This window comes from Arachis stenosperma, chromosome 1 (assembly GCF_014773155.1).
Source record: "Arachis stenosperma cultivar V10309 chromosome 1, arast.V10309.gnm1.PFL2, whole genome shotgun sequence".
NCBI lineage: Eukaryota > Viridiplantae > Streptophyta > Magnoliopsida > Fabales > Fabaceae > Arachis > Arachis stenosperma.
Genome location: NC_080377.1, coordinates 4,522,227 through 4,534,778, shown reverse-complemented (window position 1 = coordinate 4,534,778; position 12,552 = coordinate 4,522,227). Strand labels below are relative to the sequence as shown.

The 12,552-nt window shown below is 30.1% G+C and overlaps 1 protein-coding gene across 1 annotated transcript; it reads right to left on the bottom strand.

Moving 5' to 3' along the window:
• Positions 1 to 3,010: 3,010 nt before the first annotated feature.
• On the bottom strand, positions 3,011 to 7,226 carry LOC130979767 (leucine-rich repeat receptor-like serine/threonine-protein kinase RGI4). The gene is made up of 3 exons (XM_057903305.1): positions 6,426 to 7,226; positions 4,136 to 6,322; positions 3,011 to 3,767 (listed from the first exon to the last, which is right to left on the bottom strand). Exons 1-3 carry the CDS (start codon positions 7,066 to 7,068, stop codon positions 3,268 to 3,270), a joined length of 3,330 nt encoding a protein of 1,109 aa, XP_057759288.1. The 5' UTR covers positions 7,069 to 7,226; the 3' UTR covers positions 3,011 to 3,267.
• Between the last annotated feature and the right edge of the window lie 5,326 nt (positions 7,227 to 12,552).

The following is a 12,552-nucleotide window of genomic DNA, read 5'->3' as shown; positions in this document are numbered from 1 at the left end:
AAATCTTCATGCCTTGGTCATCTGTATAGGAATATGAATATATAGGAAATGGTTTTTAGCTTAAAATTATATTATAATCAAGTTCTTAATATTATATCATAATTAAATATAATAAATAATATAAATAAACACGATTTACATTTATAATTAAAACACAAAAATATATGGTAGTATATATTATATATTGTTTATGAAAAATTTGATTATTTTATTATAAAATAAAAGTTTAATTTCTCTACTGTAAAATATTTAATTATGACAGAAATAAAATATATAATTTTCTACTTGTAAGAATTAGAGGAGTAATAATACTTACTCACAACAAGTATTAAAAGCAGCACAATAATATTCCGTAATAGCAAAAAATCACATAAACCAGAAATTAGAAACAAGCTAACACACTAAAATTTTTAACGTAGAAAACATTCTCAATGCGAGAAGTAAAAATCATGAGTCACCAAAATTAGGAAATAGCTTTACTATGATAAAAAATAGGGTATAAGATAGTCACAAATTATTGCACAAAATATGCATATAACAAGCCAAACAACCCAAACTTCAAAGTTTACAAAACATGAACAAAAATAGATGAAAATATCACAAAAATAGAGTCACTGTGTATGACCAATATCTCTCTTTACAGACATTAAATTGAAGATCCGAACGATGAAAATAAAGAACCAGGTGTACGGAACATACTGTTCAAATTTGAACTCGATCCAACGGTTAACAAATGTACAGCAACCAATTTACAGAAACAGTTTTGTATATATGCGAAAATAATTTTCTCTCGTCTCTTCTCTCTAGTATTTTGGTGTTCTTCTTGTAAATAAGACCTCTCTCATTCAACTCTAACCCATCTCAACTATTTCAACTATTTATAAATTTGGATACTAATATTTAGATTTATTTTTTCACATAAAAAGAGAGTAAAAAAAAACTCAACCGTTATTTTAATAGTTAATTATTTTGTTAGAAAATATATAGAACACGCAGGTACATACGCGTACACATACATAGATTATTCTACTGAAAAATATATGGAACACGAGTAGATATATACACGTATATAAATACACATTGGTTATTCTGTTGAAAATATATAGCACACATATATAAAATGACTTATTTAATTTCTAGTGTTGATAAATAATAAGACAAACTACACTAATATGTTTTAACAGTCATCTACTGTAATATTATTATACAATTAACTTTTTATGAGATTTAGAGGTTACATATACGTCTAGATATTTCGGATTTTTTTTCTTTTTGATAATTAAATTATTCTTTTTCACAATTTAAAATTGTCTTTCTTTATTATCATCATCATTATTGAATATGTATAAGTTTTTTTTAAGATGAAATATTATATTTTTGTTAATTGTAATTTTTATTAACTAAGTTACAAGCTTGTATAAAATATAGAAATTTAATTAAAAATTTGGAACATAATTTTAATTTGTGTCACATGATCATGTAAGGCGGTGAACATGAGACCATGTGGGTAGTGTTTGAAAGCCTGGCTTGGCCATGTTTGTGTTTGAGGATTAAAGAGAGTACATGCAAGAATCTTTTATTCCTCGATATCAATAAATTCTAAATAGATATATCCAAAATATGCCAATCATTGTTTCAGCTTCCACAAGCCTTAAGGTCCCTTTCTTTTCCATGGCCATGGACAGATAACCTTCACTATCTCCTAGAAATCCCCCTAGCTGGCATTAACACCAAAGTAATTTTCTCTAACATTCACACAATACAACCCCAACAAATAAATGTTATTAATTAATTAATTTTTTAATATATAGTCATCGATTCAACACTAGTAATTAATTGCTTGGTCAAAATATACAAAGGTTTCAATTTGCAAAGCAAATCAATTGATACAAAAATGCTAAATTTATTTGCTATGTACAATGTAAATGGCTACGAAATTATTTATATTTCTAAGCAGGAATTCACGTCATCCGTTCCGTTCCGGTCTAAAATTAAATATTTTGGAATTAATTTGGTATGATTTTGTCGAATTTAAGGTTAGACAAAAATTTTAAAAATAGAATCAATCATTATTTAGGGTCGATTTCGGATCATGACAAACCCGACTTTACCTGACCCATGTGCATCCTAAGAGGACTAAAAAAAGTATATATATTTTAAATTAATTCTAATATTGTGTTATATTAATTATAAGTTTATTGTTTTATTTTTAATCACATTTGTTGAATTAGGAAATAAATTAAAAAAACATAAAATTAGAATTTATGGACAAATTTAAATTTAAGTATGGTTATCAACTTCTTTATAACAAATATTTTTTTCTTCTTTATAAATTAGTTCATCGTAATTTTTTGACATAAAATTTATCAAGACCTAAACTTCATTCAATTAAAAACCAGTTTTAATATGATTCGAAAGCAAGTAGTGTAATTTTATCGAATTTAAAACTAAATGAATATAAAAATCTCAAAAATAAATTCAGCCATTATTTAACAACAGATCTATATCAAAACAAATTCCGTTTCACCCAATTCTATTCCTAAGTTCATTATACTGACTTCATAGACGTGTATTATTGCCGATTGATATAAAATTACACCAAAAGCATTTTATAGATGTTTTTGCCCCTATAAAATTTAGATTTTATTACTGGAACTTTGATTGATTTAATGCATTTCATCTTGTTACGGTCTAGTATGTTCAAAACAAAAATTTCTGGAAGATAAAAAAAATTAATCAAAATAGTTTAAATTTATTTTATTTAACATTTATTAATTATCACTATGATTAATAAATATTAAATAAAATAAGATTTGGGTTGTTTTTTTTTTTTTTAAGTATTATCGTTTTAAAACAGGACATTTAGCATCAAGTCAATCTAAATGCTCGTCTTTGAAAGTATAATTGGACTACGAAATACTCATGTTATATCCGGTTAAATTCGGCAAGAATCTAACATAAATCTTTCTCTAAATCCATAATAAATATATTATAAATATTGCGTGGAAAATCCACTCTAAAATATACTATTTTTTCTAATCTTTATACTTATTGAACTTGAGTGACTTGGTTGTGAAAATCCCTTGGCTCTCTATCCAACTTAGAAATTATGGCTAATTGAAAATCTCCAGCCTCTCAAAGGATTACTGCTGAACAAATCTCTTTAAAGAGAGAACTCTACTAGCACTGACACATCATAATATTACAATAGACTATATACAATTGGGCAAAAATTACAACTTTTCCATGATAAATTGAGTTAACTGCTTAACTGTTTGACTCATCAGAGAAATTATAGGAACAATTAGAAGATCCATGAGAAACAACAGCATTCCTAGGAGGTAGTGATGGTGATGGTGGTCTAATTGGTGAAGAACTATGTGATGCTAAGCTCAAACCTCCTTTTTTATTCTTCAGCACATCATAATCAGGCCTTGATGTTTCAATAGGCCTAATTTCCTTTAACATTGCAACAACATCCTTCATTGTTGGCCTATCATTTGCTCTTGTGCTAACACATAGAAATGACACTGCCAAAGTTTGTAGCATCTCATGCATGGTAGGGTCAGATCTCCCTTTGAGCTTTGAGTCAAGGATGTCTGATGGGTCACCTTTGTTGGCTAAGTGGTTCCTAACCCATTGGACCAAGGGTGCACCCATTGGTAGGGTTGGGTCTAATGGGTGCCTTCCTGTTAGAACCTCAAGTAGAACCATTCCGAAACTGTATACATCACTCTTTTCAGTTATTGGTTGCATAGATGCATGCTCTGTGCATAAACCAGGAACAAAATGAAATTAGTACATTTATTTTGGAGATTAAAACAAGTTAAGCCCCAAAGTAATCGTTCAGATTGGTCTTGTGTATTAAAATAGTCTTTAAAATTTCAATTGCACCAACTACGTTCTGTAAAAGTGCTCCAGAGACAGCAATCATAACATTTGCGCAAGGTTTAGCCTCTAACTAACTAATTCAAAATGGAGACTTATGTGCAATTATTTTTTCGTGAAGTTGATAGCATTAAATAATTTGACATATTCGACTAAATTGTCATCAAATAGTTTTCAACTATCAACTTCACAGTGAACTTTTACCTTAATTCAATTCAAATTTAGAGAAAAGAAAAGGAAAATTTACCAGGAGCCATGTATCCATATGAACCAGCAAGGTAGTGTCTTTGTACTTGCATAGAATTTTCAGTATCAGTAGCAATTCTTGCAAGCCCAAAATCAGCAAGGTAAGGTTGAAATCCAGGTCCTAACAAGACATTCATGGCCTTAACATCTCCATGGATTATAGAAGGAACACAATCATGGTGCAAATATGAAAGTGCATGAGCTACACCCAACACAACATCATATCTTGTTTCCCATTCAGCTTTTCCCTTCCCTGAACCATGAAGCAAAGAACTCAAACTTCCATTAGGGAGATAATCATAGAAAAGGAGTTTCAAGTTCCTGTTGGATCCCCAACCAAGAAGCCTTATGATATTCTTGTGCCTAATTGATCCAAGTGTTCGAATCTCGTTATCAAATGCTCTAGATTCTTCCGATGACGTGGACAACCACATCTTCTTAACGGCTAGTATTTCGCCGTTGGGAATCAATACCTTGTACACCACTCCAGAGCTTCCGGTTCCAATCACATTCGATGAGGTCAAATTCAAGACAATTTCATCAATGGATAGTTCAAATTTTTGATATAATGTCAATTCCCAGCTATTGGCCTGCGTCCGTGAATCGTTCAATCGTGAACGAATCAGGACGCAGACCGTTAGCAGCACTAGTGCTGCACTGGTGCTTAGGAGAATTGACATAACAAACTTCATAACTGATTTTTTGTGACTCTTTGACTCTGTTTTCAAAGAAGAGTTTATAGCAGTTCCAGAAATATAGAGACCTTGATTTTCGGCGAGATCACTGAGAGGGAGCTTATGGAAGAATGGTGTGTTTGGTAATTCACCAGAGAAGCCGTTGAAGGAAACATTCAAGGAAACAAGATTTTGAAGGCTAGAAAGAGCATCTAAGTTCCCTGTGAGATTGTTGTGTGAGAGATCAAGTACTCCTAGCTTTCCCAGGCTCGAAAACTCGGTCGGAATCTCGCCGGAGAATCGGTTATGGCTGAGATTCAGCGAGATTTCGAGCGAAGAAAGTAGGCCAAGTTCTTTTGGGATTTCCCCTGAGAAATTGTTGCTTCCTAGATCAAGAAGTTGTAGCTTGGAACAAGAGAGAATCTCTGAAGGTATTTTTCCATTGAATTGGTTCTTTCCAAGGTAGAGTTTTGTTAATTCATTCAGTGAACCAATGGAATGAGTCAATGATCCTGAAAGCATGTTATCTGATATGTCAATTAATTGAAGGCTTTTGGGAAGAGAATCAGGAACAGAACCTGTGATGCTGTTTGAATGAAGATCCAAGAACTCAAGGTTCTGGCACCCACCAAGTGTTTGAGGAAAGTCCCCACTGAGATGGTTGTTGCTCAAATCCAAGAAATTCAGATTTTTTAAGTTTCCAATCTTTTGTGGAATGTTACCTGCTAGTCTATTGTGATTCAACCGGAGCCGGTATAGGCTAGTGCAGTTACCTATATCCGGTGGAATAACGCCGGATAAATCATTGGCAAGAAGCAAGAGTTTGGTGAGATTTTTCAATTCGAATAGTTGGTTTGGAATTGGACCTATCAAATTGTTGTATGAAAGATCAAGTGCCTCAAGTTCTTGGCACTCAGAAAGACTATCTGGGAGTTTTCCTGTTAGATTGTTCTGCCAAGCATAGAACAGAGTTAGGCTTCTCAAGTCGCCGATGCGTGCCGGAATCTCGCCGGAGAGAGCGTTGTTGTCGAGCTGCAGCTGAACCAGAGAGGTGCAGTTTGAGATTTCAGGAGGTATGGAGCCTGAGACCTGGTTGACACTAAGCTGAAGCTCTTCAAGATTAGAAAGCTGACCAAAACTCCTTGGAATGTTACCTGTCAGAAGGTTTTCGGAGAAATCTATGACCTTGATCTCTCTGCATCTTCCAAGGTCTTCTGGGATTCTACCAACTATGTTGTTCTGCCATAAAAGAAGATTCTGAAGCTTGCTGAGTTCTCCAATTTGGTTTGGGATTGAATCTGAGAGAGAGTTCTGGTACAAGTAAATATTCTGCAACTCACTGCAATTGCCAATCTCTTCTGGAATAGGACCTGACAATAGTGTTGTGTAAATTGCCATGGTTTGAATCCTTTTCAGCATTCCAATTGATGAAGGGATTCTCCCAGAAATGCTGGTTTCTGCAAGACCTAACATGACCAAGTTGGTGCAGTTTCCAATCTCCCATGGAAGCTCACCTGCTTTGCACAATTACAAATATTGAATCCGATACAGTGTGATACAGATATTTAAGATTTGAAGGTAGCAGTATTTGAGTATTTGTGCATCATAGAAGCTCACCCTTAAGATTCTTGTTGCCACCAGCTCTAAACACTTGAAGCTTGGTTAAGGATCCAATGCTCTTTGGAATCACACCACTGAGATGATTATCATAGAGTGTCAAGTTCACAAGGCTTGATAGATTCCCAATGCTGAATGGAATGTTTCCTTCAAGTGAGTTTCTGTGAAGGGACAAACTAACTAGTTTTCTTAGCCTACAAATCTCTTCTGGGATTTCACCAAATAGAGAATTGCCACTAAGATCAAGAAACATGAGTTCTTGGTAGTCTCCAATCTCCTTTGGGATCCTTCCTGTGATGTTTGTTGATGAGAGGATAAGAATCTTCAATGACCTTAATGGTTGAAAATTTGAAGGTACCAATGAACCTTCCAAGTTCACTGATTTCAAATTTATTTGGACAACATCCCCTTGTGAGTTGCAACGAACACCAAAAAAGTTGCATGGTGTTGAAGTAGAATTGTTCCATGATGCTAATGAATCTGAAGTGCTGTTTAAACTGTTCTTCCATGATAAAAGAGCTTGGCCTTGTTCATTAAGTGAGAAACAACAACATGGAAAGAGGAGAATGATGTTTAATGAAAGAAGCAAGGTGAAGAAGAAGATTTTGGGAGAAAGTGAAAGATTCCTTAAGCTTTCAGGCATTGTTGTTGAGAGAAGATAACTGTTGATATGTTTTGGGATTGTAGAGGGGGAAACCCCATGTTTTTATTTTTGTTTATAGAGAAGGAAGAACAGGAGAAGATCTGGATCCAAGTGCCACCTTCTTCTTCTTTATTCTTTTATTATTATTTCAATGTTTTCTTTTTTCTTCTTTCTTCTTTCTTTATTATTAATAATAACAGAGAGAAGGTCATGCTCATATCATCATACCCCATTTTAGTTGTTTCATTCTGGTAAAACTTTTCAGTATTCTTCACTTTTTAACATCTCAAACTTGTAGTTTGGTATGATGAAATCTTTTGGGATGTTTCACTAAAAATAGTTCACATATTTGGTACTATTTTGTCAGCTATTATTCAGTGATGGTAAAAATATCAGAGAGATGTAAATGTATGGTGGAACTGAAAATCATGAGAAGAAGATTTTCCATGTTCTTGTTGCTCCCCATGTGGACATATGTATTATCTTGTTCCCTGCATTATTTGCTCTTTATTTTTTTTCTTAAATTTATTTTTTCATCTTCTTATATTTATTTGGTATGAAACAGGATATACAGTAAAATGTTGATAGGAAGATTGATAGTGATATCAAATGAGAAAGGACATTAATACATTATGATATTTTGAATTTATAGCTTAAAAGCTCTATTATTCATTTTGGTTAGCAAAGAAGATAAGCAATTCCCTTAATTAGTTTAGAGCATTTTCAATGCTAGTTTTAAGTTTTGTTTCATTTTGAATCCCATAAAATGACATATCACTATTTGTGGAACTATATTATAAATAATAATTTAAAACTAAAAGTAAAATTTGTCAGTCCAATACTTGATTTAATTTAATTTAAATTTTTATTAATTTTCCATCAAAATGATACCTTGTTTCTAAAATTTTATTCCATCTATCAATTTTAATATAAATTTTAATTCTAAATCAATTCAATTCAATCCTTGAAAATAACAGAAGTGATACTCTAAAAAATTTCTATTACAGTTGCTCTTAGCCTGGGTCTTATTCTTATTATTAGTGTGGTCCATTTATTTTATGTGGTTGAAGTTGTTTATGAGCCATTCATGTGGTTCCTACATGATGTGTTTCATAAATATAACTAAGCAGCTAAAACAACACATATTTGGATTTGGATTATTTACAAAGAAATGCAAAGAGGCAAGGCAATTTGGATTTCTTTCCACTTTCCACTGTCAAAATATAAGAAACTAGGAACAAACCGTATCAATTCTTCACAATCTATTAGGATCTGATATGAATTTGGTATACATACAGTAATCTTATAATTCTTATAAATAGAAATGCAAATCCAAAGATTTTATTCAAATTAATGATTTCTTAGTCACAAGATAGTGAGTAATCTTATTGTTATATCAAGATTCACCTCTCTCTTGAAATGACTTTTAGTTGACTCCTTAGTTTATTTATTTTATATTTATTCATACACTTCTATAATACAAATTGGTATCATATCATCATCACGAGGACTTTATATTTTAATCTATTAAAGTTTTTACAACATGAGCTGTGTGAAGTAGAAACCAAATCATATCAATATTCATATCATTACATGTTTCTTTTTATATAATTTTACACCTACCATGTGATAATTTCTCTATTAAGATTTTTTTTGAGATTATCTAAATATAATTTCTGTAAAAAAAAAATATGTTCACCGTTAAATAATAATAATAATAATAATAATAATAATAATAAGGTTTAATTGTTTTTTTTGGTTTTCCATGGTATCTCCCAACCAGACAGGTTAAAGACTAATCCGTCGTGAATCTGAGCTCCATTTAAGGGTCTGCCGCTGGCCAATGGGTTGCTGTATGCACAAGACGGGATTCGAACCTCAGACATTTGCTTAAGCGGACGAGTGAGCTGACCACTCGACCAACTCAAATTGGTTAATAAGGTTTAATTACTCTATTGGTCATATAGTTTCGCGAAATTTTCAATTAAGTCCCTATACTTTTTTTCCTTTTAATTGAGTCCTTGCACCAATTTTTTTTTAATTGAGTTCCTACACTTTTTCCTTTTATTTAGGTCCATATACCAATTCTTTTTTTTAGTTGGGTCCCTACAAAATTAAGCCAATTATTATTAAGAATGACTTAATTGAAAAAAAAATTAGTACAAGAACTCAATTAAAAAGAAAAAAAATATAGGGACCTAATTGAAAAATTTACGAAACTATAAGAATTAACAGAATAATTAAAACCTAATAATAATAATAATAATGGCATATATGATTTTTTAGTAAAATTAAAAAAAAAAGAAAAAAAAAAGAAGAATAGAGTGAAATACATTTGATTGGTTTGTTCATATATGGATGGAAGAACTGGTTGAGGAATCTAATGGAGAAGTGAAGTGCACATGGAGGTGTAAAATATATTAAAAGAATAATGATATAATAATATATGAAAGATGAAAGATCTGGTCACAATGTCGGGTACCCTTTGATATAAATAAAGAATGAATTATAAAACAATGAAAGGGCATACTGGCCTTGAATGAAAGGAACAACATTACAACATCTTAAATATTAAATTCATAAATCAAAAATCCACATTACTCAAGAAAACTACAAACATGAATTATTATTATCTGTTTAATTATTATGTACTTCATCTCATCATCCTCTTTGTACCATATAGGGTCATCATGAATCACGGGTTCAAACTAGGAAGAAATAATGACATTGCAAAGAAAATAATTATGTTCCTAAAAAAAATTTTGTTCATTGTTAGTTGAAAAAAAAAAATTTTATTCTTTTTCTGATACATATTAGGGGTCATTTCTATTATTATATAGTAAACTCCCACCCCATTACTTAAAAACATTTTTATAAGTAATAAAGAAGTTGATTTCCTTTTTAGTAGTTTTGATTTAATTAAAAAAGTGTCGTAAAAAAATTGTCAAGATGATGATAAATTTTTTAAAAATTTTTTATGTATTTAATGTATTAGAAATATAAAGTATTAATTAAATTTTTTATATATAATGAATTATAGTTCAAATAATATAATCTTTTCATACTCATTTAGAGGTTACAGATTCGAGTCTCTTTATCTTTAAAACAAAAAATCCTTTTTATATATAATATTGTTAACTATGCCCTAATAGCAATATAGGTACACGAAAAATTCTTATTGTTACTCATAAGTGATAAAAACATTTTAAAATATTTATTATTATTATTATTAAAGAATATGTGTAGTATACGACTATACGCTCCCTGTTGGATTTGATGGCTAATGTGATCAAGTGATCATGCTTTTCAGTTTAATAAAAGACGGCTTCCAAAGTAAAAAAGAAAAAAGTAAAAAACAAAGGTATAAATTTGCGTTTTATGATTAACCTAGATTTCAAAAGCACTTGGGAAGAGTGCAAAAGTTGTTATTTTTACTTTTTATACAAGATCAGTGCTTAATATCAAACAATGTAAATGATTTTGATTAGTTATACAAGATCAGTGCTTAATCATAAGAAATAATATTTATTTTTTATTTTTTGTGTATACTTTCTTATACGTTTTACTTTTATGCTATAAAATATTTATCTTCTTTTACTTTTTATCGGTCTCCTTTAATTTAATATCAAAAACAAAAATAATATATATTATATTTCTCTTTCACTATGTGATTCAAGATTCAAAAAGAGTAGTATAAATTTATCAAGGGCCATTAGCTCATTAGACAAGAAATAACAATAATATAACAAGTAATAGCTAGGTACCTTAATGCCAAATATGTAACTGAGCTTGGAACTTGGAAGTAAGGATCTTTTAGTTTATTATATATAATAAGGATTGAAGAAAACTTTGTACGAATTTTGCTTTCAAAATATTTGTTGTCATATATATTAATAAAAAATATTTTTTTGCATGTTAGCTAGTTATAAGACTTGAACATACACAAAATTTATTTGTAAAAAAGATATTTATTTATTAACTTGATTAATATCATATTTATTATAATTTTATATATTTAATAAATAAAAAACTATATATTAAGACAAACACATAAACTAATTTATATAGTTTCATCGTTGGCTGTAACTAATATTGTAAGGTGGGTGACAGAGAATGCTTCACAATATTACCTAAAAATGTGAAAATAACATAAATATTGAATTAAGAAAATTGTCTTTAAAGTATTGACTATATTGAACAAGAGGAAATATATTATTGTTTATATAAACATCATTAATTAACCTTGTATGAAGAAAAAAAAAATCCAATTGTACTGCCCTTAACTAATGATTTGGGGTTGCAATATTCCCTTTAACTGTCTAAACTTATTATTGGGATTGATCTTCTCCATGATAGAGTGCATTATGCAAGTTTTTCTTTTCATAATTAGGAGCAACAACATGATCAATCTCTACATATGTTGTTATTTGTCATAAGATACATTAATTGTTAGAAATTGAACTTTTTATCCGTCCAAGATGCTTGTTTTAAATCCTATTCATGTTTGGAATCTAGTGCTTTTTTATTTTTTTTTTAATTTTTAATGATTTATAAGGTTAAATTAGACTAGACGAGTTAAAAAAAATCCGTTTGGACATTCACTTTTATTTTTTATTTTTTTGTTTAAATGGATCATTTTTAATTAAAAATAAAAAGATAAAATGTTTTGCATTTTTAATAAGTTATTAGGTTGGAAAAGAATAAAAAAAATTTTAAATGAATTGAACTAGTCAATTTATTTATTTTATGGACCAATTTGTTAATTCACGTGTTAATTGGACCACACTCATTAAATATCTTATTTTTACGAACTTATTTTTAGAGTAAAAAAACCATCATGTAAAATAACTAAACGAAACAATCCAATAGACTCGAACCATTTTGTCAATCTTATTTTTGAATGTGACTCATTTCCATATTTGACATCACACAAAATATTTGTACATTGAATTATTGTACTAGTGATTTTTTTGTTATAGCTCCATTATTTATATATTGAGTACTATTGTTTTTAGTTGTGTGGATTAGTTGAATCATTGTCTAACATTTTTTGGTTCTAGCTACTGCATTCTAGTAGGAGTTTCTAGAAAAAATAAACAAGAACTCAAGCATATATATCCTTGGCCACTAAGTGGAAAGAAGGCAAGAGGCAAGAGCTAAGAGGACTTATTTCCTCTGTAAAACTGGTAACCAAATATGGACAGTTTTGTATATTTGAGTTAATAATTTTGTGGTTTTAATTAGCCAACTAATTAACCATAACTTTTCGTTATTTCAGGGTAATAAAATAAATCAACGGATCAACTTAAACCAAATAAAAACACATCACCAGTAACTAAGTTGAGTTGATCGAATAATTAGCTCACTAATTTGTTTAAGTAGGTGTTGAAATTGGAGTTTAAATTTCATTTTGTAGATGTAACAATCTGTTGATCAATAATAAATTTTTAAATAAAATTTTAATCCGTAACACATTAATTCCTT

Coding starts and splice junctions, on each gene's coding strand:
- LOC130979767 (XM_057903305.1), bottom strand. CDS start 7,068: ATGCCTGAAAGCTTAAGGAATCTTTCACTTTCTCCCAAAATCTTCTTC. Junction 6,323..6,425: donor TGGCAACAAGAATCTTAAGG/GTGAGCTTCTAT, acceptor TGTGCAAAGCAG/GTGAGCTTCCATGGGAGATT. Junction 3,768..4,135: donor ATATGGATACATGGCTCCTG/GTAAATTTTCCT, acceptor GTTTATGCACAG/AGCATGCATCTATGCAACCA.